General features: G+C 33.8%; 2 protein-coding genes and 1 long non-coding RNA gene across 7 annotated transcripts in view; 1 reads left to right on the top strand and 2 right to left on the bottom strand.

Annotated features, from left to right (window-relative positions):
• LOC134228562 (sodium- and chloride-dependent glycine transporter 1-like) overlaps positions 1 to 11,604 on the bottom strand; it is a 24,270-nt gene extending 12,666 nt beyond the window's left edge. Inside the window, exon 1 of one of the 2 annotated variants that reach the window (XM_062710223.1) lies at positions 11,496 to 11,604. Coding sequence is in view for 1 of the 2 variants with exons in the window: in XM_062710221.1 (XP_062566205.1) it covers positions 926 to 1,036 (111 nt within the window). In the remaining variant the exon portion in view is untranslated. Of the gene's footprint in view, positions 1 to 925; positions 1,073 to 11,495 lie in introns of those variants that run through there. The other variant, XM_062710221.1, reaches the window with a different exon arrangement.
• Positions 1,522 to 23,461, top strand: LOC134228564 (uncharacterized). 4 transcript variants are annotated; one of them, XR_009984027.1, is made up of 3 exons: positions 1,522 to 1,650; positions 21,537 to 21,729; positions 23,357 to 23,461. It is a non-coding gene; the product is annotated as an uncharacterized LOC134228564 (long non-coding RNA). The 4 variants fall into 4 exon arrangements; XR_009984024.1 differs by lacking the exon at positions 1,522 to 1,650 and adding an exon at positions 11,671 to 11,837 and having other exon boundaries at positions 23,357 to 23,459; XR_009984026.1 differs by lacking the exon at positions 1,522 to 1,650 and adding an exon at positions 12,000 to 12,180 and having other exon boundaries at positions 23,357 to 23,460.
• Positions 23,442 to 26,728, bottom strand: LOC134228563 (uncharacterized). Its single transcript, XM_062710224.1, has 2 exons — positions 25,997 to 26,728; positions 23,442 to 24,339 (listed from the first exon to the last, which is right to left on the bottom strand). Exons 1-2 carry the CDS (start codon positions 26,399 to 26,401, stop codon positions 23,647 to 23,649), a joined length of 1,098 nt encoding a protein of 365 aa, XP_062566208.1. The 5' UTR covers positions 26,402 to 26,728; the 3' UTR covers positions 23,442 to 23,646.

Below are 26,728 nucleotides of genomic sequence, written 5' to 3'. Positions count from 1 at the left end.
TGGATGCTATTATACTGCCAACAGTATTTCGGGAAAAAAGATGTTCATGTTTCAACTGAAGTTTAATAAATTAGTAAAATAGGAAATGAAAATTCAGTACAATATTTGCTGTCATGCATTTCCTCTAATTTGAATTCATTCAATATCAATAAATTCTTGCTTTTTCAAAGTTTGAACTTCATATCAACTTTTCTGCAAGGAAAGAGATGGTGCAAATTCTTATTTAGAAACTATACTATTTTATACTAAGTATATTTTGGCACACACTAATCTAGTATATTCTGGAAAAAAATAAGTGTCTTGCTCTGACAGCTATTTCATAGACTTTGCAATCTATTCCATAACAATCATATAGCTAACTGCTTAGTTTCAGCATCATGTAATTATTATCCATGAACTTGCTGACCTCTGACTTCTGGCCCCGCAGTGACCCGATAATGCGCTTCATGCAGGTTTGGCGCAGACGTAACATGCATGGTAAGCATTATTCCGGCTACGAGTCTAGTCTCGATATGTATTATAAATCTTCTAAATCATTCTTTCTTTTTGTAAATAAATAATGCGGACTGAGGGTTTGAAATAATTAATAAATCGGTCTATTACAGAATTTTTTTTTTTAAATAATTACACGGACGGTATTCAGCATCGTGTATCTACTATAAGGAAGAAACATTGTTTATGGGGAGTTAATTAATTTATTCATCATAATAATACCATATTGATAACAATAATTTTTACCTTTTTGTTCTTAGCACATGCATGGAAAAAAGCCAGATGTATTAAAACGGGTTGATACGCGTTTGATCGCGAGGTCCGTGAAAGCTTTTGTGTACAAAATTTGTAAACACGTGTCATTGCGATTTCCATGTTTCGTGAAAAAGAAAATGATCGGATGGCTAATTTTTCCTAATTTTCACTGACTTACCAAAAGATCTACCTGAACTTCATCATCAGCTTCTTTGTTTGCACCACGATTATTTTCAAAGTTGATTTTTTCCCCTTTTTTGAACAGATCTTGCTGCCCACTGTTCGCCATGGTGTTCTGTTTATTGTCGTACTTGAAGCCCGTGCGCACGCGTGATTTTCTTCCCGCCATATAAGAGGCGTAAAAGAGGATGATTTCAACGCAGTTCTATTATTATAGCTAAATACTATTTCATCTTTTGAGAGGTGTCCAGTGCATACTTGGGATACTTAAAAAAGCTTTTAAAATGTATGAAAATACAGATCATTGTTCTATTCAAATATTTTAACAGTTCACGGAAAATTATGTGTCCAGCACATCAAACTGTACTTCATATAGCTGCTTCAAGAGACGTGTGCCTATCATGGTTCAGTTGAACGATGACAATGCTATTGCTGTTCGAATTAGGGAGTGGGGTTGACGTGCAATAATAATAATCCACTGAGAATGAATAGAAAAACCTTCGACCCCTTGGTAACTTTGACCCCCCCTCTTTGTGGAAGAAGCTAAAAAAAAGCATTTTTTATCCTACTCTCTCTCTCTCTCTCTCTATTTTAAGCGTACACCTTTTCTAGAACCTACCTACCGATTCACAAAAATGCAGATGCTTCGTCACTATATTATAAATTTTCTAGTGGAAAACTGTAAGGTATAGATTTATATCTACTCCTTTGCAAATGAAAGAGGTAAGTGACGGTATTTGCAATTGGTATTTTTTTTAAATTATAGAAAAATAACAAAATTCAGTTGGTTTTTAAAAAATAATTTCGGTATAAACTTTTGATTTTGTTTGTGTGGTTGACATCAAGCAAGGTGCAAGCGTATATAACGAGGTGCATTTCATGCCGATTTAGTAATCTACCGGTATATCTTGTTGCAAATGTTATTTTGAGTTATTTGTAATTTTCATATAAACTGCACACAACTCGTTTAAATATTTCTAAGACGCTTAAGTGTTTTAAGTAAATTTTGACTAACTATAAATTGTTTATAATTGCTTTGTCTTCATGACTTTGTCTTCATCAGACATGAAATAATGGGGCAAAATAGAATATATATATCCAAAGACAAAAGTACCAATACACAATGTTTAAAAGATACATATATTTATATATAAGAAGTTTAAAACTAGGTAATTTACTCACAATACTTTATAAACATGTTACGTAAATCCCGTTGTGTGCCTCTTATGTATTTTCACTCAGTAGGAGATGGGTGATGCAATGTTTACGATGTCCTTATGTCCTACATTGAGGACATTAAGAGTTTGTTTATATACATGTACATTTTTTAGAAAAAACTCGTACATAAACATTTTTTATATTTAAACATTGTTTTAAATCATATGCATAATTTGTGTAATATGTATGTAAATTGAAGACATAAGAATGCTACGAAAGCCTATTAGGATCAATCTAAAGAGAAAAAAAAATTAAAAGGCGTTATAACGCTTTTTGAAAAGGCGTAATAACGCGAAAAAAGGCGTAACAACGCCTTTGAAAAGGCGTTATTACGCCTTTCCATTCCAAAAGGCGTTATTACGCCTTTTTAAAAGGCGTTATTACGCCTTTCTAAAAAACGTTATTACGCCTTTTACTTTCAGTATGACTAAACATATTTCCACAACGCATTATTACGTCTTTCTAAAAGGCGTTATTACGCCTTTCCAGAAGGCGTTAAAACGCCTTTTCAAAAGGCGTTATTATGCCTTTCCAAAACGCATTATACGCTTTTCTAAAAAGCGTTATTACACCTTTCCAAAAGGCGTTATTACGCCTTTTACTTTCAGTATGACTAAACATATTTAGCCAAACCGAAGGGAGGGGGGGGGCTGCGTTGCAGAAATCTTACCTTTGGGACATGAATTTCACAGTTAGATATAAGACGAATTTCTCCAAAAATAATTCAAACCGATAGCAATTAGATCTCCTGGAAAAAAGATTTTTTAAATGCGTCATATGTTTTTAATGTCGAATCAACTATGTCTTTCTTTAATACCAGACACACCTCTACCAAGTCATTGATTTCAATTGCTCATCATACTGATGCAAATAGTTTCCTGCTTTTTTCCAAGAAGAGAGAAAAATGTCTTCAAATGACAGGAATTTTAATACATGGCAAGGAAAGCTCCAAGATACATCTGCCTATATCCTAGATTTTCACAAGTAGAGTGTTGTCTTCTCTTAATACGAATGCAAACAGTTGTCAGTGAGATGTGCAGGAATATAGAGAATTGCATAAAGACGGTTTTAATTAAATCTTTAATATATTTATTAACATAAAATAACGCCTTTCCGTTTTCCTTTTCAAGTAGGCCAGTAGTACGAGTGCGAATGGGTACCCCCCTTCACACATACACACTTTTTGGGGAAAAGTCTCGCTACAATTTAGACATTATAATTAACTATTGGTTGCTTGGTTCCTGAACATTTTGTTGCAATATGTAAAACTGGCAAATTATTGCATTTAAATAAATTTTACCAAGAAGTCCCCCCACGAGTTTGTTCAGTAATGCGTTATAACGCCTTTTAAAAAGGTATTATCACGCCTTTTTAAAAGGCGTAATAACGCCTTTTGGAAAGGTGTAATAACGCCTTTTAAAAAGACGTAATAACGCCTTTTTGAATGGAAAGGGTTAAAACGCCTTTTGGAATGAAAAGGCGTAATAACGCCTTTTTCGCGTTATTACGCCTTTTCAAAAAGCGTTATAACGCCTTTTATTTATTTTTTTTCTTTAGATTGATCCTAATAGGCTTCCGTAGAATGCAAAACCTCAACAAGGAAATAAAGTACACACAGACTATATAGACTAGTATGTGTTTTATAAAGTACGCAGCAAATGCCAGCAATACCTAAAGTTCATCGAGTATGTTAATGCTATTCAAGCAGCACTATAGACATGTATAGTATTGATCTTTTGATCAAATGCAAAACTCAAAACCATTTACTGTTAAAATACAGGTAAAGAATACCAGTGACGTCAATAGGTGACTGGTTATTCTATATGCCATTCATGAACTTTGCCCGTTTAAATCGATTTAAAAAAACATTTTGAAACGTGCAATATCAAAGTGAATGATTATCATTTACTGTAAAAGTAATAACATTATATTATAGTACTATTGTTCACACGGAGTATCACGTTACTTGACTGTAATTTATTACACTTTTTTTGTGTATTTGAAAAAAAATTATTCAACTACCATGCTCTTAGATTTGAATTTACGAGACGACAGACACAAAAAAAAAGAAACAAAAAAGAACATGTTAATTTTTTCTATTTATTTACTTTGTATATACATTTTCCGAGCAAACTTAAAAACACGACAAAATCCATTCAACTTGTTATTCACATGTTCAATAGGTTAATCTAAAAGAAAAAAAAATATTTTAGGCTTATAACTTGCATACCACTCACACAGTGTAAAATTTTGTCAGATGTCTGTCGGTCTATCGGTAGGTCAAATTCCAAGGTCAAGGTCAAGAGTCAGAATCGTTTAATCTTGTCACAAGGAATACACGTTTGTAACATAAAAGTTCGATTTCAACCATTTAAAAACAAGGTGTGTTTGTGATACACTGATGCCCACTATGGCAGCTTATGACGAAGTTAAAAGTTTCTCAAATACAAATCAAAATTCTAGGGTCAAGGGCAAAAGATCAAACATGTTGTTATTCAAAGAAAGGACTTGTGTTAATACGGTGAACCAACCCCAATTATTCAAAAGTTATGTCCAAGGTTAAAGCTTGGATACTTTTTTATTTTTGCGAAAGTGGATGAAACTCCAGGTTTTAATATAAGTTATCTCCAAGGTCAAAGTTAGATTGTCAAAAATGTTTACACTCTAAAAGAGTCTTGCAAATGAATACACATATGATATAAAAAGCCATAGCTTCAATCGTTTAAAGTTATGTCAAGGTCAAAGCTTTTCAAAAGATTGTCAAACTCCAAGATAAAAGGGTTAAAATTGTTGAACATATCCAAAGAAGTGTCTTGTCACAAGAAGAATACCTGTCGAATATGAAGACCATAACAACAGTTAAATATTCACTGTTAAGGTTAGATTTTTTTAAAGTAGGTCAAAAATAGGTCAAAGATCAATGTCAAAGAGTAAAAAAAAAATGTTTGTTTACATGGGAAGTTCTGATCATAAGAAATATACATGTGAAATATGGTAGCCTTAGCTCCAAGCATTGAAAAAATGCCAAAGTTAAAGTTATTTAAGAGGTCTTTCTCAAAAATTAAGGTCAAAGGGTCAAATTTGTTGATATTTAATGAAAGTTCTTGTCACAAGTATACCTGTAGAATATAATGGTCTTAGAACTCTTGTCACAAGAAATATACCTTTGAAATATTAAAGCCTTAGTTCCAAATTTATGGCAAGCAAATGTTTTTTATCAAAAAAGGTTTTTTTAAAAGCCCTATAAAGAAGGTCAAGGTTAAAGTAGGTCAGTGTTAAAGGTCAAGGACAGAGGGTCAAAATCGTCGATATTCCAGGGACGCTCTTGTAACAAGAAATATCTTTATGAAGTATAAAAGCCTTGTTAATAATATGTTTGGCTAACAATTTGGTAAGTGGGCATCAACATAGTCAAAAGTTATGATGGTGCCCAAAGTTTTTCAAAGTTTTAACCAATCAAAAGTTATTTAAGTATCGATAATTTTTAAGTTTTGCGGTACTGTGAAATAGCTGGACAGACAGTCGCTAAACTGACGGACACAATATAAACTATATGCCCCTGAATCTTCAGTTACGTGAGAATAAAAAGTCATATGAGTAAATATGGCAAAGTCGCATGTTAACGTTACACATGTTTGAACATCAACGAAAACTATATTTTTATGATATAATCCGCATTTTAGACAAGCGTATTATTATTCAAAACTTAGTTTAGCTAATTAGAGAGATTTGCCCTTGATCGTTTTGGTGAAAAACAAGTGGAGTCATATACATTTGTCAAGTTATTTTTTATACAGTTGATGACATCTGCAAATGATGGTGTCATCAATTACCATGTTTGGAATTTCCTCCGTCTTTTCATATTTATAATAGGATTATGTAGAATTCCGACTTGTGTTAACCCCAGAACACGATGGATTCTGTTCCTAATTCCGTATGAAAGATGACCGATATCAAGCAAACTAAAGTCAAACAAATTCTGACTTGCAGGAAATGAGCAAAAACTTTGCTGTTATCAAAGGCAGTTTACCTTTGTAACCCACTAGACGGACATACCATCTTACCTCCATGTAACATGCCCTCCAGACATTTAATGATCTTTGTAACTATTTTGTTTGTGTTGGCGACTTTATAATGATTTCACTTTATATCAGTTCCCTTGCTATTGATCAACATACGGTACACGTACTTGTATATTTGCCACTTATAAAATGAGTATATTGAAATATACCTTGAAATATTAAAGCCTTATAACGACCATTTAAAATTTATGGCCAAGCTAAATGGTTTTTTAACATCATAATTATCTATACAAATGGAAAGGTCTTGACCTGTGAAATATAAAAGCCCTATAACCAATCATTCAAAAGACATGGTCAAGGTTTTGTATTCTTTGTGACAAGACCTTTCTTAAAGGTCAACCTTGGAGTTTGAGAGTTTTACAAAATATACCACACTTTAACCTTTGTCTTAACTTTTGAACAGTTGAGGGATGCTTCACATGTGTATTTATTGTAACAAGTAATATCTTTATGAAGTATAAAAGCCTTGTTAAAATCGTTCAAAAGTTTTGGCAGTTAGGTTTCATATTACACAAGTGTTGGTAAAGTGGGTACCAACACTTTTGAGTCAAATCATTATCAGGTAATTATAATTAGCAAAAAGTAATTGCTTTTAATATTTCACCGTTAAATAATTGTTCTACTTGGTATAAATTTGTAGGAATTATCAGAAAGATTTTTCAGAAAGCCATAACTCTAACCAATCAAAAGTATCGATGATTTTTAAGTTTTGCGGACAAACAAAGAAACAGCTTGGACAGTACTATTCAATATTTTTTTTCAAATGATTGCAGTGTATTTACAAACTATACATGAGTTTTTTATTCCGAAATAATGGCATAAACTCTATTACTTGAGCAGGCAAAGATAGATATTTAATAAAGCAAGAATTTTAGTCATATATTCGGACATATTCGAAACTGTATTCAAATCAGCTATAACGTTACACATATTAACAGGTTAATGACAAAATGTAGTTTGAATATCAATAAAAAATATTGTTTTATATAATTATTATTCAAAACTTAGTTTAGCTAAATAGAGAAATTTGCCCTTGATCGTTTTGGTGAAAAACAAGTGGAGTCATATACATTTGTCAAGTTATTTTTTTATACAGTTGATGACATCTGCACATGATGGTGTCATCAATTACCATGTTTGAATTCCATGTTTTCCTTCATATTTATATATATGGATTATGTAAGAACTGGCACGACTTGTGTTAACCCTAAAAGTTTCTTTACGATTTCATTCTGTTCCTGCAGATTCCGGATATCCCAAAGATGACCGACATCAAGCAAACAAAAGTCAAACAAATTCCGACTTGCAGGAAATGAGCAAAAACTTTGCTGTTATCAAAGGCAGTTTACCTTTGTAACCCACAAGACGTCGACAGAACTCATTCTACCTCCATGTAACATGCGGTCGCTACAGACATGTTAATGATCTTTGTAACTATTTTGTTTGTGTTAGCGACTTTAAAATGATTTCACTTTATATCAGTTCCCTTGCTATTGATCAACATATGGTACAGTAAGGTATATAAGTCATTGACCTTATAAAATGAGTATATTGAATTAGTATGATCCAAATATGAAGTCTCTATCTCTCAAAAGTTATGTGAAGGAAAAGTTTTGTCACAAAAACAGGCTCTCTGATAAACTATATACACTGTACAGCTTGTGGTATAACAAGCACAAACAGACAGGACAACAATATACGCCCTATATATCTATAAATAGATAATTTATATTCGTGTAATACCATGGTTGATCTTGCTGCTATTTTAACAAATAAAATAGACAATGTCCGGAATTTTTCAAAAACCAAAAGCAAAACTGAGTGTGCATCTTCTAGTTTTATCCTCGTGTATGTATCATATGAATATAATGACAGTGTCCATGTTTTGCTCTGGAAAATCCAAAATATACGTCAGATCAAAAAGTAAAATAGGAGGTCACAGACTGTGTTTAATTTAATCATCTTTTGAACAACCGGGCCCAGATCAAAAAGTAAAATTAGAGGTGCACAATGGCAATATGTAATAAAGATTCTGAGAAAGTTTCATTAAATTTCCTTCAGTGGTATGAAGACACAATGACTGATATTTTCAAAATCCTCCTTCAACTATCAGCTGTTTACCAAACAGACCTTGATTCAGTATTCATTTCAGTCTGCAGGTTCCCTTTTATTACATTCGCATAATTAATGAGCTGCCAGTGGCGAAATAAATCATGACCTAATTGAAATTTGTAATTCTTCATATAAGAATTTCATCTGGTGCCAGAAACTTGATGCGGTACCCCACAAGCGTAACAGACGGACGTGTCAGTACGGACATACCGATTACTATATACCCTCCCGCTTTTCAAGACGACTAAATTGATGTAAGTGCATGTAATGTGAATTTTTTAAAAGTCGTAATGAAATGTGAACGTTAGATTAATACCGGTATACCAGAAACCACGTCCATCCTTTGCTTTGCTGAGATTAATATTTTTTAACCTTTAACTTTGCAAAATTTCTCTTTTACATGAAGTCTGAATCATGCATGTAATCTTGAGCTCTTTCGTAAATTGTGACTTATTTTAATCGAAATTTATATATATTGAGCTTTAACTTATAAACGTTACACACAATGGCAGAGTATGTAATAAAGGACATCCCGATCACTACATGTATATACATAAGCTCACTTTTCAAACTACCTAGTTTAAAGTCCATTTAGAATGTTTATTCGTGTAATATCACTTCATACCAATTGTTAGTCCTTTGACTATATTCTGAATTTGACTAGTATTTTACACAATGAAAAGTTCAGAAACGTTTATTATCCTGCGTATGTTATCCAAATTTGGTAGAAATATTTTAACAATAAATCCAAATTATTTTATTTTTTAAATACCACGATTTTTTCAAAACTTATCCAGATTTTAAAAATGCAAAAATCGGGTGTGTATCATAGAAAGTGGTTAAATAATACTAAATAATGTCTGTAGTCATATTCTCTGTAAAATGAAGCAAAAACGAAAAACAAACGAGAAATCCAAATTTAAAATTGTTACATCGATTCGTATTCCAAATTATGACTTAATATTTTGCTTTGTTGAAAAGAAATAAGCTTGAGAAAATAGGTAGTCCTCGTTGAAAACGACAAAAGCGATGACGTTGTAGAACGTCACGGAGCAGTCGACTCGATGCAATTGTGTCTTTTACACAGGAAAAATCCTGAATAAACTCAAAAAATGTTGAAGGAATCAAAAAAATTGTCACAAATATAAATATACAAATAGTATAGACATTATTTGAGTGACTCTTTGTATCTTTTGAAGAAGCGTTTATCTGTAAAATAAAAAAAAAATCTTAACAAAAACATTAAAGAGTTTGAACGTCAAGGAAAGACATAGGCGCTTTAGAGTTGTTTACCCTATTATAACTGAAATTAAAATCCTAACAAAGGAAATTATACAACGAGAGCAATTTTAAAAATGAATTTCAAGTATAAGAAAAAAGATTTAATGATTGGGCATTGGATTATATGTGTATACTTTGTGAAATGTATAGAAATAGTATATTTGAGAAATTCTTGACACTATATTTTGACGTTACATTGCCGTTAAGGTAGGATTCTTCTCACATTTCTTGTATTTAAAAATTAATGAAATATTTACAGAATCAAACAATATTACTTGATGATATCAGTATTCAATTTGACCGTTTAAAGAGGCAGGTTCCCTTTTATTACATTAAGAATAATAAAAAATTACCTGCCAGTGGCCCCAATAAATCATGACCTAATTGAAATTTTTTCCCCAACATAACCTTTACTATAGTAAATGTTCATTGATAGGATGGTTGGACCCCCACTTTATAACCATAGTATAGTGATAGCAAGGATTGTAAGGAAAAAATGGAAGTGATAGTAATTTGGCTTTAAAAAAGTTAGCCAATACCCCCCCCCCCCCCCCCCCCCCCCCCCCTACGAAATAGGATTTTCGAGGGGCAACTTTTAATTTTCAGTTTTTTTTTTTTTTTTTTTTTTTTTTGCTTGTCAACTTTTTCAGGTAAGTAAAAAAAAAATTTTCTCAGGTTGACCCCCCCACTTTCGAAAACGATGCTACGTGCCTGGATCCCTACTTGTAATTCAAAAGATTGAATGTTTTTCATTTTGCATAAAAAGGTACTACCATATAGGGCCTATAAGATGATATTACCAAATTGACATGGACAATTTAAAATGGATATTTGCTAATCCGAATTTCCTCTACTTTTCTTAATTTTTTAGGATTTATTAGTTATTTTTATATGCTTCCTATATTTAACTTTTTCCAATTTTCACATATACATGTAGTAAAGTTGTCACATAAAGGTACAAAATGATACAAAAACTAAAAGTTTTGACCGTTTACTTAGAGAGAAATAACACTTTTTACAGATTTTTTGCTCAAATCTGTGCTTAGACTTTAAGCATTTAAAAGCCAACATATTTATATGTGTGAAAAATCTTATTTATTTGATATATTTTGAAACTTTAGTCCCTTATTATTAATTTTACTTACATTTGAAAATTTCGTCTACTCTTTGATTGCGTAAAAATTATAACTAAATTCAATGTTCTATAATAATTTTGAGAGGCAGAAAAGAAGATATTTTCAACTGCCACCATTCCGCCAAAAATATAGTCCCTGCTAGTTTTCAGTTTACCATTTCTATTTAAAGTTGTATAATTGTGATGAGGGAAGAAAAATATGGTCTTTAAAATCTCTTTAATACATCTAAATATATAAGGCATATCAACAAATGTTCTTTGAATATTCCATCTAGTCAGAAACCAGAGAAGAATCCTACCTTAAGGGTGCTCCGCGGGTACAAAACATATTGATTTTAAGATGAAGTAAATTGATTTCTGTTAAATCGAATAGAATTAAACATCACACATCAACAAAACGAATATTTTTACATATTGTATTATACTTATTTAAAATTTCTAGTGAGTAATATAATGAAGATTGACATCGTCCACGAACTTTTCGAACAACGTTAACCCTCGTATACCCAATCAATACGTATGGTTGGGGCGACATTGATCGCGTCAACAGTGAATGCTTACTCCTCCTAGGACACTTGATCCCACCTCTAGAATTCCGAGGGACCCGTGTTTATGCCGTCTTAATAGATTTGTAATTTTTGTAGATTTTTTTAAAAGATAAATCACTGTTCGTCAACTTAATCTTTAAAAAGTAAATTGCAGTGATATTTTGTTGATACATGTACATCGTAGATAGCTACCTTTCAAGCAATTCTTGCAGTAGTAAATCCCTCGAAATATTCAACTTGCACAAAAATATTTCATATTTATAATCCTGTATTATATCAAATTATTCTTTTCTTGGAAGTGATATTATTTTTCTTACACTCAGTCCTAAATCTATTGTTTTTTGTCGTTAACAGGAGCCTGGAATCTTTTATAATTGTCATTATGATGTAATGCTAATGGTGTTGGATTAGGTTGGGATCTATTTATGTCCCTGTATCTACGAAGTAAATGATCACAGAGTAATTCAACAGCGTGTTCGGATGATAAGACAGATGAGAGATTACAGACATGTATCACAAGATTCTAATGTCAAGGTCAGTCGGCAAATCATGACATCCCAGAAATACTAAAGTAAAAACCGGGAAGGGGGGGGGGATAGAGACAGGGATGTTACAGTAATTTATGGAGATAATACTATGGATATTAGGACGCATCAAAGTTCTTTTTTCTGTTACTTTTAATTCTTTTCTAAAGATAATTTGGGTCGATAATTTTATGGAAATTGCATTTTAATGAGAGAGACAGATAGACAGACAGCTGGTCAGACAGTTAGACAGACAAACAGACAGACAATCAGAGAGAGGTGTGAATTTCTTGACCGAATTCAAGGGACCTTCTTGTACACTTATCTGCGGTGATCAAGTGCAATAAAGCTAGGTAGGTTTTCAGTAGAGAATGATTTGTTAAGTATACACTGAGAAGGCAATTAGTTTCCTTTAATCACTCATTGCAACTTGTCATTTAGGATTGAAGCAAACATTTTGGAAGCGGGCCACACTGATAATGAATATAGTAGACAACTGAACCACGACAGATAAATAGAGGTGTACACAGTGACTGGAGTTCTCTCTGTCTCCGAAAAATATATGCTTCTTTATGTAGAAATATACAGCCTGTTGATGATACTGATTTCACACGTATACATCTTTATATAGATACAATGTATATTAAAGAAGTCATTCAGAGTGCATATATACAAAACAAAAACGAAATGTTTCAGGGTTTATCAAAGTACTAGTATACATGTAGGTGTTTTTCAGAATGTTGAAATAGAAATTGATGCTATTTTGTATAATATTTGACAGGACCCCAAAACATTGACCGAACATGACCCACCATGCCAACAATAAATGTCACAGAGCCCCCAACATTTGTATCTATATGGCAGTGTTTTAGAGCACCTGCCAACTGCTGCGACAGGGAACCGCTTTGTCCTAAATGATACATGTTTCATTTTGTTCATTTTGACCGTATGGCTTTCCTTTATATATGCTCTTTTTTGAAGTGGTATCATTTTGATTGAATTCATTTAGATTAGATCAATGTCCAATATATATTTTACTATATACTTTTTTCAAATAGACAAGAAAAGACTTACGTTCGAATATAATAATTAAATAAGTAAAGAAAAAGAAAACCCCAAAATGATTCATTTCAATGAACCTCAATAAAAGAATCTGTTCCTACCATGCACGGTTGCATATATAATTCCATTTTAATATGTTAAATACTGTATATAGAATTGCCCTGAAAAAAAAATGCGAAGTGACTGTGAAGATATATAGCCAATATTGATATGACAATGGTATTCCTTTTTTTTCATATAATGAAATTGCAATTTTTAAATATTTGGGTATCTCACAGTTTTCCCAAGCGAGAATCATCTATGCATGGTTGTGACGATGTTGCACGACTGTGTATCCTAGATTTATAAAATTTCAAGCAGCTATTAAAGTATCCACTTAATAAAATAATTACCGACTTTTTTCTATTTATCAAATAAAGCATATAGAGTTACCTTTCTTTCATTAAATGTGTATATCTTTTTATCCCAAGTTATCAATTGGCAAACGAAAGATTTCTCAAGTTAACTTTAAAATCTTTTTTTTCAAGTTTCCTGCAAGTTTGCAGTTATTTTTTAAAGAAATTTTATAGATAATGTCATATATACACAAGGGAGAAAAAATAATACAAAGCTACATAACTTCGTTGAAAATTTATGATAGTTCTCTAAAGATTTTAGTGACCTCTGCTCTCCCAATAGCTTCACCATAAACACTGATGAAATGTAATGAGAAACAGAAGTCATTCCATATTTAGGAAATATGACAAGGGTTTTTCGACTTTCCAGAACAAACGTTCCATGAGCCAAATTTTAACCCGAGAGGTATTTTGAAATTTAACATTTCTTAATAATGTTAAAGAAAGTCCACTATTTAAAAAAAATTCCCCATAAAAACAAATATTCAATATTTGTAGATTTTTTTTAAATAAACCCATGCGCGGATCTAGAGGGTGAAAGGACCCATCCCCAGCCCCGGGGGGGGGTGAGAGTTATTAAATACACATACTAAACAAAGTAAAAAGTGTCATTGGACTCTCCCCCCCCAAAAAAAAAAAACACAGACCACCTCAAATGTATGAAGCATAAGAAGTCAACCAACCTCACTCCACCCCACCCCCAACCCCCACCCCGAACTAGATTTTTCACGTTTTTTTTTTTCAATTTGGATGGAGCCACCCCACCTCCCTGGAAAAAAATTGCTAGCTCTGCGCCTGAAACCAACCACATACATGTATCTCTCGAGAAGTTTGCCTTTTCCGAGAGAGTTTACTCTATATATAATTGATACTTTGTATGAAGCAGTAAACCCTTAACCCCCCCCCCCCCCCAAGAAAAGGGGGGGGGCGTGGTAACAATGGAGCGTCCTTAGGTCTGTCACACTTAAAGATAGCCATCTCTTGTCAGCGAATCCCCTTATACCACTGAATGGAGCTTACGGAAACTTTCAGGATTTTTTTTATTACATAGTGGTATTGTGCATCTCATATTTTATGTTTGATTGGAAACATTCATGTATATTTGGGGTTTCTTACCAAAACATGGACACTGCTTTTTTCTATTATATTGGTATTGGGGATATTTATCTCTCATTTGCCACTCCTCCTATACCACTGGATGTAATTTGATGAGACTTTTGGAATCTTTCTTACTTTTTCCCATTGTGCACCTCCTAGTTTACGTTTCCACCGGACACATACGTACATTTACTGTATTTGTGGATAGATATAATATATAAAGAGGTTGTATATGATTTACCAGTTTCTTAATCCTTAAAACAAGTTTAGTTTATTTGGGGTTTCCTACAGAAAAACAATTGCAATATATATAAAATTATGAAAAAATTAATGCCAATAATACCTATTCACTTATAGATATAAACCAAAAGATTAAAACTGCTATCTTGCAATCAAAATTTTAATGGTCTTTCGGTTGTTGAATATTCTTGCTTAATACAAATTATAAATCTGTCGAGATGCAAATAGGCTATGTCCTGAAAATTAATGGGTTGATGGGTGGTAGTAAATGTGATTTAGAACATGACTGATCAAATATTTGTTTTTGACTATATCCCACAATCAGCGTATCAAATTTTAGAACATGACACTAAATTGAGGAGCCAAAGAAAAGTTTAAAATCTCTATTACCCCAAAATTTAAACAGTGTACAATGATAAGAAATTTAATCATTGTCTTAATCGAAGATTCGAGGATATATAGTCTTTGTCGTGTCCGTCCGTCTGTCTGTCTGTTTGTCCGCAAAACTTTAATCTTGCCCATAACTTTTGATTAAGTAGAACTATGACTTTCATATTTCACATGTATATTTCTTGTGACAAAACCTTTCTTTAGGTACCACCAAATTTGACCTTGTCCTTGGAGTTTGACACACTTTTACTAAAAAAATTCCAACTTTTACTTTGGCCATAACTTTTGAACAGTAAATACTAGGACTTTCATATCTCACATATTTATTTTTTGTGACAATTAAGACCTTTCACTGGATACCGGCAACTTTGACGTTTTGACCTTGAAGTTGTAATTTAACGTACATGTAAATGTACTTTAAAAAAACCCTTTAACCTCGGCCATAATTTTTGAACGGTTATGGCTAAGGTTTTCATACTTCACATTTGTTATCCTTGTGTCAAGACCTTTCTTTGGATACCAAGAACTTTGACCCTTTGACCTTAAAGTTTGACCTACTGTTTTAAAACAAACTTTGACCGTAACTTTTGAAGGGTTAGGGCTAGGGCTTTCATACTTCACATTATTATACCCCCGCTAAAATTGGAGGGTATATAATGGCACTATGTTACAAAGATTCCGTCCGTCCGTCTGTCTTTTACGCTTTGGGGTACCCATCTCTTATCCACAACTCCTCTCATACCACTTAATGAAATTTGGTGAAACTTGTCCGTCCGTCTAGCTGTCCGTCCGTCCGTCTGTCTGTCTTTTACGCTTTGGGGTACCAATCTCTTATCCGCAACTCCTCTCATACCACTTAATGAAATTTGATGAAACTTGCATAGAATCTTTATTACATATTGCCATTGTGCACCTATTTTACTTTTTGATCTGACACATTTTTGGGGTTTCCTACAACGAATCATGGACACTTCCATTATATTTATATGGGAGACGGGGTGTATCATTTAGTAAGCTCATTGCTCACAGTTAATTTACTTAATACACTGCTTGTGACAAATATATTGGATATCGAAAAAGGCTTGTAATTGGAATTTGTACTTTTCAAAAACTTTATCTTTGACCATAACTTTTGAACGGTTAAGGCTACGGCATTCATGCTTAACATATGTGATCCTTGTGACAAGAGCTTTCTTTAGAAAACAATAACTTTGATCCTTTGATCTTGACCCAGGAGTTTGACCAGTCTTTCTACCTTTCAAAAACTTATCTTTGGCCAAAACTTTTGAACAGGTGATGCTAAGACTTTCATATTTCATAATTGTATTTCATGTGAGAAGACGTTACTTTGGGTATACCAACATATTTAATTTGCATTTGAGAAAAGTTTCATCTTCGCTATGTTGCCATACGTGGGAATCAGTGTTTCACAAACACATCTTTATACCTCTCGCTTGAAAAGCGGGATTATTATAACAATGCAAAATTGACATGATCCTCACTTGTAAAAGTTCTCAGATTTGAAATACTGATATACAGGGTAGTTCAACATGATGAAATTTTACAGCTTTATTACATATAATATAATAATAATAAAATATATTTTGAAGAAAAAAAAATAATAATAAAATACCAAACTCATTTATACTGCAATGACCAGGTGGATAATAGCAAACAAGTACATGTAATCAAATTATTATTAATAATAATCATATTATTACAAAAAGTATATATATTTTGTTGGCCTGGTAACATAAGGTACCAAGGAGCGATGCCTATTGAGCAGGCTAGAAAAATGTAAATGTTAGGTATGATTATGATGACAAAGCCCATGTTAATATTATAGAAAGAATGGCAATGTCCATTTTTTCTACCAAAGTGAAATTTAACGGAAAAAATTAAAATTGGACAGAATCTTTATTACATAGATTGCCATTGTGCAAGTCTCCTTTTTACTTTTTATATATGACACATTGTGGATTGGGTTTCCCGGCCACAGCAAAACACGGACTTTATCATCAGTTATAACCATATGGGAGACGGGGGGTATCATTTAGTGAGTTCAATGCTCACAGTACCTCTAGGAATTATATATTTCTCTCTGTATTTCAATTAAATAGTTCGCCAATAGTTTGACTATCAGTGTTGTTAATTAAGGTGATGACGTAAACCCACCCCGTACATCGATGAAAACATATTATGCTTAGTCTAAATTGTGAAATGAACTTTTCCAATATCCGATGTAGACTGACTTGATGAAAAATATACCAAAATATTCACGTACATTATAGGTTTACAATTTATTAAATTACTCCGAATCGAGATATTTTTAATCACGATGCGACAAATTCTGCTAAAGTTGGGACAAGCATTGAATGATTACAAAATGTAAGCAACATTACCAGGTTGCTCTGGATCACGTATAAAATTAGTGAAATTGTTGGTCACCGCATTGTACAACCAATTTTATTATGATGATTTGATATATATGTATCTCACTGAACTCGAAATCAAAAGACCACAGTCTGAAACCGTCATTTGCTTCGTGTTAAACATTACTTGAAACGACATTGATGGCAAACTAAGACAAACTCAATGATTTAAGTTCCATTTTATTAAAGTAATAATAATAGTGATATACAAGTACCGTTATCACCAGCAGATAGTTTTATGTCTACCTGCAAATGCATATTCTATCTTCTAAAACGGTTCCACATGCTATTCGCAAATAAGTTGACGTTACAAGGATATCATATCCACGATCAGTCACGTTTAAAATCATTATTTTACAAATCCTATGGTCGATAAATGGGCAGTTTTCTAAAATAATGTGCTTAACAACGTTTTTAATCTTAGAAGGCTTTACAAGCCAATGGTTTTTGGTCCACTGCCTCTTGTATTAATAATGATAAATTAATAAAATTAAAGATAAACTAGAGGTACTCTGAGCAATGAGCTCACTAAATAATACCCCCCGCCTCCCATATGAATATAATGGCAGTATGCATATTTTGCTCTGGAAAATTCAAAATATATGTCAGATCAAAAAGTAAACTAGGAGGTGCACAATGGCAATACGTAATAAAGATTCTGTGAACGTTTCATTAAATTTCCTTTATATGAGAGGAGTTGCAAATACTAACTGTATGACGGAGGACAGACTGTACGGACAAACCGTTTATATACCCTTCCACTTTTCAAGCGGGGGGGGGGGGTATAAAAATATTTGTACATTAATATAACAAATACTAACTTCATGCAGAGACTGTAGCGTTTTGTTTTTATATCTTATTCTTAACCATTATGGTCAAAACTATAACACCATAGTTTCTGCATCTAAACTAATACAAGTACCTATCCCATAAACATCAAACTTTTAAAACAATAGAGGAATCACAGGGGAGTGAATGCCCCTTGTATTATTTATCTTCGCCACATTGTCATTGTCAATTGTTTACGATATATTTATCATGCAACCAGGAACAATAAAGATAAATCAATAGATTTTCTGTGCTATAACAATAGCCTTTATTATACCCCCCGCTTGAAAAGCTGGAGGGTATATAGTAATCAACACCCTTCCTCCGTCCGTCTGTTACGCTTGTAACAATATATCCTCTCATACCACTGAATGAAATTTGATGAAACTTTCACAGAATCTTTATTACATATTGCCATTGTGCACCTCCTATTTTACTTTTTGATCCGAACATATTTTGGGTTTTCCAGCCACAGGAAAACATGGACTTTTTCACCAGTTATAACCATATGGGAGGCGGGGGGTATCATTTAGTGAGCTCATCGCTCACAGTACCTCTAGTTTTCTATTATAACAATATGATATAAACAATGTACTTTATTTTAAAGGAATTGTAATGGGGGAAAAATCCTGAAATTGGTTTACTCAGTATTCCTGAAAATTTTAGGTTCATGAACTTAAAATCTCTGACGCGGATTATTTGACCTAATCCTTGAGCATAACTGTTTAACTTCACTTCGAAAATGAATATCTGCGAAAAAGTAGATACACGGGTTAATAACGCTGTTAAAGAGGAGAGTGCACACCGCAACCCTGATGACAATACTCAAAGATTTTTCAGCGAAACAAAACAGGTCTGCTTTGAACAAGAGCAACATGGCCGTGGCATTGGAAGGAAATGTCGTCAAGATGAACGTTAATGTCGAGGCAAACAACGTAATGGTCGTTCGTCTTGTTTCCAGAAGTCTGGTAGCGCTTGAGAAGCACACGGGGCTGTTTTGGTCGTAGTCTGGATAAACATCATTTCTCTGCGCTTGTTTCTTGTAATGTCGAATGATATGGATGATTCTTCCGTACATGGTTATAATAAACATGGTCACTGTGAATGCAAGAATGTTCAGTACTATATAATAAACCATAGGCACAATGGAGTCGACATAGCTATCAGATATGAAACAGAAGGTGGCATTTAGGCCCTCTATCCCAGTTGGTACAATACGGTGCCCAACAAATATGGCATGTGGCGATGCCACTGCTGTGGCGACGAGCAACAAGATAATGTGGTAGAAATTCATTTCCTTTTGTTCAATTTGCCACATAAAAGGGTAAAATACCTTGCGGTACCTCTCTATTGCTATCACGAAAAGGACAAGGTGGCAGAAGAGAATAAGAGACGACGACAAAAAAGCGCCCACTTTACACTGTACTTCAGACGGATGGTCGATCTCCCACAACAAAAGCCAGACCATTAAAGGAACGACAACCGTAACGTTAATTAATCCTAGAGAGGCAAGCCACATTGATACTAATCTGTACGCAGTTCTCTTAAAAGCTGTCCGAAAAATGTGCAGCATGATAGAATTTGCTGGTAATCCTAGCAGGAAGATGACTCCAAGAATCGCTATAGGTACAGCATTCCATTTGACTACTTCCAAGTTCAAGTCTGCCAAACCAGTGTTATTTGTGGGCGTAATGTGGTGCTCAAATATTGCAGCAAAACATTTAAGCATTTTTTTCTTTCTTATTTTCTAAACACATTAAAATATTTTTTATCCAAGATAGTCAATTTTGTCGTGAAAGTTGAGAGAAAATAATAAGTTTACGCGGATATTACAAATGTATCCGGTGTGACAGGAAGGATGCCCGGTAGTGAATAACAGATATCTGTGTAAAGTACGTAAAGACACGTCGTTTCAATCTTTAAATGACTTCCTCTTTACCTTTAGTACTTATGGGAGAGATGATCCTTTTTAGAATGCATATTACCAAATACGGTGAGAAAATGGAATTGGGTGAAATTTTCTAGGTAATCATATGTCATTTGAAAGAAAGTTGCAAAAAGAAATACTAAATGTGAGCACATGAAAGCGACTGCACACAGAGGGCATGATCGACCGACAGGGGATGCTCACTTCTCCATGGCACCTGATCCCACCTCTGATGTTTTCGAATTTCGAATCTGTTCTGCTCCCGATCTTATTATTGAAGTGGAGTTCTCTTCGTTTTCTCCATATTTTATTAATCAGAAATATATTGCGTCCTGTCGCTCTTTTCGTCTGCGTACAACGTGTTCTTCCATGGTCACTTTTAGTTCCAATAAATGAAGGAATGACCTGTTGATATCATTTCACGCTACAATCGGCTGATATAATACACTGTACCACAGATAATTGTATATTATAGCACTTGACATCAAGTGACCAGGGTTTGCCAGTTAATTGATTGTTAATAATTCATATATCGATCGTAGTCTGTTCATTTTGATAATCAAAAGACACACGCCCCAAGGTAATAATTGATAAACCGATCTGTTGATAAATGTGTAAATATATTTTATTGATGAAGTGAAAATGAAAACGAAGAGTCGGTGCTTCCTACATACTGTATGAGACCAGGAGTTGCATTTCTTTTTTTTCTGAAGTAATTCCCCTAATTCCTTTGATATGACGATGTCGTGACTTTATTTCATGCTAATCTACCTATCCTTTTCGCAAACTTCGGCACACGAGAACTTGTAGAAAACTAACTTTACGGTAATCATTTAGCACTAATCCCCGGAGATAAGTAATATCAAGCCATCCTCCTCATCTATCGAGTGACCAATCGATTGCTGACAACAGATTGCTTGTCGTAATCCGGCCAGTAATTGTCGTACTGGCCACTTGACGCCTGCGTCAGTCCGCCGTCCCTCCTCAGGGGGTAGGCCTTTTACGGTATGGGACCTTGTTTATCGATATGTAGTTAAGTTGCCTGTATATAATTGAAATAACCAATGCAATGTCCTTAAAGTTTTGGCCTTTGGTTTGCAGTAACCATCTAAAATGAACAGGTCTTTTTGTGTGTTAACGACTATTTGCCTGGTGCTGTTTACGATTTCAAATGCGCTGTGTAAGTAACGTTATTAAAAAAAAAACTCTCTTAAAGTTTAGCAGAATTTCAAAGTACCTCTGAAAAAAGCTATTTTTCCTCAAAATGCAATGCCATAGTAACTAAGACTTAAAAACTTTTTTTTCAAATTATAAAATCCTCTTTATTTCTTTTTTAGTCATCAAAAAGAGTATGTTTGACGACAGTCCACAAAGAACGCTAGATTATTTTTCAAAAAGAGGCTGGTGCTTTAACATGACCCCCGACTGCCCCCTCATGATCGGCCCGGGGGAGAAGGTGTTACTGTGTAATATGCCATACTATCGACGTGTCTGCTGTCGGTATTGTATGGAAAGCTGACGAAGATGACGGTAAGTCCACATGTATGTATTTTATCAGCTGGAGAACTGTAGCTCTCCGAAAAAATATATTGACAGACCGAAGAGCTACAGTGGTTTTTGTATATGATATATGTATATACAGTGCCACCCATTGAAAAAACTATATTTACTACTATATTTACACAAAAAGTTGCGCTTGGTTCTGAATTAATTCTTCCAAATTCTTCGGTCTGTCCATTTATTATTTCGGAGAGTTAAAGTTCTGAAGCTAGTATTTTTATTCACATTTATTCAGCACTACATCGATATCTTAAACTTTCCTGCATATATAATTTTTGGCGTCCGACATAATTTAGGATATTTTTTTTCGATTACACTTTCGCCAAATCATATATAGAAAACCGCTCCTTTTAATTTCTCCTATTGGATGTTTTAAAATGTACATATATCTTCTACAACAAAACACACATTCAATCAACAAAATATGAAGGTTTTTAAGAAGTCAATTGTAAATTTTTTTTTTTGCCTGAAAATCGCATATTTTGACCTATGTCATAATTTACATCACTATAGGCCCAATTTTTTGTTAATTCTTAAATACACATAATTTCAAACGATCGGGATTTAAGTCATAAAGAGATTTATACAAACAAATATTTTACTACCAATTTTGATACACCAGGTATGATTTTTTTCACCAGAAATTTCTGATGGTGGCATAAGAAAGTTACTTTATATTTCATTGATAATTTACCGAGATATTTTGTAGTTACTCCGGTATATAAATAAAGATTGAATTCATAGAGCATTGCACATTAATGTCTGTGTAGGCTTTCTTGAATTTCCATGATTTGACTTAGAGTACAATGCTCCTGATGTTGGAAGCATCAAGCATGTAAACTTAGGGGTAAAAGGTCCCCATTTATATGCATTGCCATGGATCGATCACTTGGGTCAAATAATTATGGTCAAGCTTTCGTGGTTTAAAAAATAACAAGAAATAAGGAAAATATTAATTCAGAAAAGTTAAAAAAGAATTATAATGAAGAAGTTTAACTACTATGTACATTGAATTTGCTTAAATGTTTAATACTTATTTTTTCAAACAAATTTTGTCAACCTTAATAATTTACAGCAGAAAAGGTTATCCATTCCAGAGCTAGACACATTCTCATAAAAGCATATTGGGAGGGGGTGATCCGGTCTGCAAGTTAATTAGTTAAGTGTAAAAGTCAAAAAGGAATCTCAAGGGGCACAACCAAAAATTTTAACTTTGGGGAGGGGCACTACCAAGTAAAATATTCCCTGACAACCAAAATAAAAATATCAGACTTAACATTGAGGGAGAGATCTCTCATGTTGAAAATTTTGAATTGACCGGTTGGCAGTAAATACGAAATTAACAACATGACAAATCCATTAAAAAAGATGTTTGCCGATAAATTATTTGGGGTGGAATTCGGACACGCCCCCTTCTGCTCACAACAGCCATGGCTAAGCTGCAACTTCTCTGTTGGTACAGGGAAATGACCTCATTTTCCATTTTGCTTTCAAAAACATATCAGGCATATTATTGACTATTTGATATCTATATTTTACAAGTTCTATTTGCTTTTTTTTTTAACTTTGTTTAAAAATATTCACTTTTTTCTTCCAGAATTAAGAATGAGCAAAATCAAGGATGGCATTTCAGCGCAGAAAATACTATTTTATATTATTGTATAAAATTCACAAAACAAACATTTGTATTTCTTTAGTTTTATTGTAAAACAGTAACAAATAAAACTTTTACAACCAAAAAAAAAATATTCAAACAAGTTTTTGCAATAAAAATGCGTGTATTCCTAAGGCAAACTGCAACACACGATTTTGCAAACTTCTAATAGCTATATTTGGCAAGTTTGTAACTTCTGAGCAAATCAGGTGGACAAATAGATGCGGATCACATCAAGGTTCTATCAACTGAATGACGGGGTTTCTCTTTTTGGGTGGGATCAGGGAACCCCAGTGATATGGGTCTTCTATGGACGGACTAAGAAAGTAAGGGGTGGGCAATACAAAAGCAAACTGCCAGTGTTGTCCAAACACAGACCGGAGTTTTCCTGTTAATTTCCGTGGATCTTTGACATCGATGTTATTTTCGATCTCAAACGCCGTATTGCCCTTCACAACCGATACGCCTGCATCTATAAAATGCATAAAACATAAAAATGTTAACCCAAGCAAACCGTACGCCATAATAATCATGATCCCGACCTGTGACAGTGTCGTGTTGGATCCTAAGATAGATCTCAGAAAAGAAAGAAGTGGTACGAGATCAAGATACGACATTTCGGGCCAATAAAACGTAAAGAGATATTTTGCACCGTGGTAAATGGTAAAGACACTAGTAATGCACGCGTAAAATAGGAACACAATGAAATATCGTAAGTTTTTAAGCCCCACACAGTTTCGTGCGAAGAAGCAGTGGTGGTCTCGCTTTAGGATACATTTTCCACAGAGTTTACAGTGGTGACAGCGAGGTGGGCGCCATCGTTCACAGGCAAGACACGGCGCCCACTGCCAGTAGGGATAGCGCGCTGCTTTAATGTGGGCGTCTATGATTGGAACTAGTTTATTTTGCTGCACTATCTCTGGTACCTGCAATTAAAAAAAAAATGAAGCTTTTGTCAATAATTGATAGATGCATGCCAGGAGCGGATTTAGGATTTTGCTCAAATGCAAAGAGCAATTTTTTTAAGGGGAGTGGGGTAGGGGGAGAATACTAGTACTCTTTAAATGATCATGGACGTAAAGAGAGGGGGTCCAGATTTAAAACATACTGACTTAGTTTCAGGATTGTTGAAAAGTGTATGAAGAGTTGAATGGGTAAACACAAATATATAGACAATTAGGAGATGGGTGAACATGACGAGAGATAAGCCCATAGCGCAACAAACATGAAGGTGAAAAATTAAATCTCAATTACATCAAAATTTTCCTTAATATTTCATCTAACATTAAAGTATACTTTATGTTAAATCTCTATACAACTTTCTGAGAGCTAGCCCTAACATCTAATGCAGTATCTTTCAACGGGAAATAGATTTGAATTAATAATGCATCCGTATCATGTACGGTGATTTTTTTTCTGATATATACTTATTAATTGTTGAGCTAGGGGTAACGAATAAAAGTCTGAAAATCAAGATTTTATTAAGGAATAATTAGCAAACTTGATACATGTATTGACAATTCAGATAGATTTTGTTATTCTATCAATAATTAGGACAATTATGACATGAACCAGATTCACAAGACTGATTAGCATGTAAGGAGATGGTCATTTTGCACATTAAAAGTTTTTGAAAAGTTATCTGCCCTTGATTAAAAGAAGAAAATTTTTGATTTCTTAAAATTTCTGCGGTAAATAATTCCTTTTATTTCATAATTTAATAAAGAGGGAGTTTATGCAAATTTTCACCAAAAGGTTTGTTTGAAATTCAAATTACTTTTCACAATATCTTATAAAAACATGCGCTGCCCATAGACTTCAATGTAAAATCCAATGTGAAATTAATTGAACAATAATCAAAATTTTGTAAGTTCCAGTGGTGGAGCATTTTTATTTGATAACATCTTCAAAATGCTACCTAACCATGAATAACAATATCGGACCATTCATTTATTAGGTACAAATATGGTCGTTATACATTGAATACCTTAAATGAAAGATTTATTTGCAAAACAATCACAAGGATGCACAAAGGCACATTATTATTTTTTTTGACCAATTACGAAGAAATCATAATCTATAACCCCTGCTTTAATGCTTGAATTATCAGCAACTACTACAGTGAAACTGAAACTTCAATTTTTGAACCCTATATTCACGGGGGGGGGGGGGGGGGGGGGGGGGGGTAATCCTTACTCTTTTTAAATGCAGTGTTAGATGGACAGTATAAAAGTCATCGTGTATTGATTTATTAGTTTTAACAACTTATTTGAATATAACATATAGAGAAAAAAAACAGCATTGTGTGAGTGCTGTTTTGAGATGCAGGAACATTGTACTAATTAGTGTGGCTTTCAGTTGTCATAATTAATTAATCGGCATGTATAGTTTTGCATACCGAGACGACTCATTGTCGTAAGCGAACCCCCCCCCCCCCCCCCCCCCCCATCTCCAACACTTGTAATTTACAAATAACATTAAAACATTATAATATCAACTAATTTTTGATATTCTTATTTGATTTTACGATAATACATTTGCTGTTTAAATAAATAAAGACAAAAAAACAAAAAAACAGACTACCTTGAATGGATAAGGCCCTAGGGCCAGTTTTTCCTGTGGATACCCTGAATCATTGAAGCTGGAGTCTGTCACATGGATAAACCACCAGTTGACGATTAACTGGTAAGCCAAAAAGGTCCCTATCACCTGATGTATGTAGGCGGTTTCTGGATAGAGATGTGGAAAAGCTATGAAACACCCCACACAATACATGAACGTTAGTTCCACAAATAAAAAATAAGGCATCCATTGATGAAGAAAATATGGATTAAAAATCTCCCATAACCCGAGGCTGGAGTCGGAGGCCTTTGAATGGTGTCCTTGGGTGTAGCCGTTCTGAGAGCAAGACGATTTTGTCGAGTTGTTACTTATATGATACTGCGCAGCCATTTCTTTTTCGTCTTGAATATTTATAACATAAGCCATGCCAAACCGCTTAGTTGACGTTTGTGTTTTAGTAGAGTAATTAATTGTTCATATCATAACTGGTCACATACCATTGCCAAATATTCCAGATTGAGGTAGTTTGAACTTTAAAAGATGATCAAAACTTAATCTGAGCACGGTGATGAACATGATATCCATTGAGCCACAATAGACTTGGGGGACCGAAGAGATCCCCTTTCCGCTGCAGTATCACGGTTATTCGACATCAAGTTTTTGTCGACCCCGTGTTCGTGTCAACCTTCCATCATATCCAAACCTGAAACCTTAAATTAACAGCTGACACCAGGTATTTTTACACGTGCTTGA

The sequence above is a fragment of the Saccostrea cucullata genome, unplaced genomic scaffold, assembly GCF_032062105.1.
Source record: "Saccostrea cucullata isolate Sc308-1 unplaced genomic scaffold, CSIRO_AGI_Scuc_v1 ctg426, whole genome shotgun sequence".
Classification (NCBI taxonomy): Eukaryota; Metazoa; Mollusca; class Bivalvia; order Ostreida; family Ostreidae; genus Saccostrea; species Saccostrea cuccullata.
This window is presented reverse-complemented; position numbering and strand designations above follow the sequence as displayed.

Bases quoted from the DNA above. Each gene is read 5' to 3' on its own strand.
- LOC134228563 (XM_062710224.1), bottom strand. From the start codon at position 26,401: ATGGCTTATGTTATAAATATTCAAGACGAAAAAGAAATGGCTGCGCAG. The intron at 24,340-25,996 runs GTAGTCTGTTTT...TTTTAATTGCAG, and splicing joins TAGGGCCTTATCCATTCAAG to GTACCAGAGATAGTGCAGCA.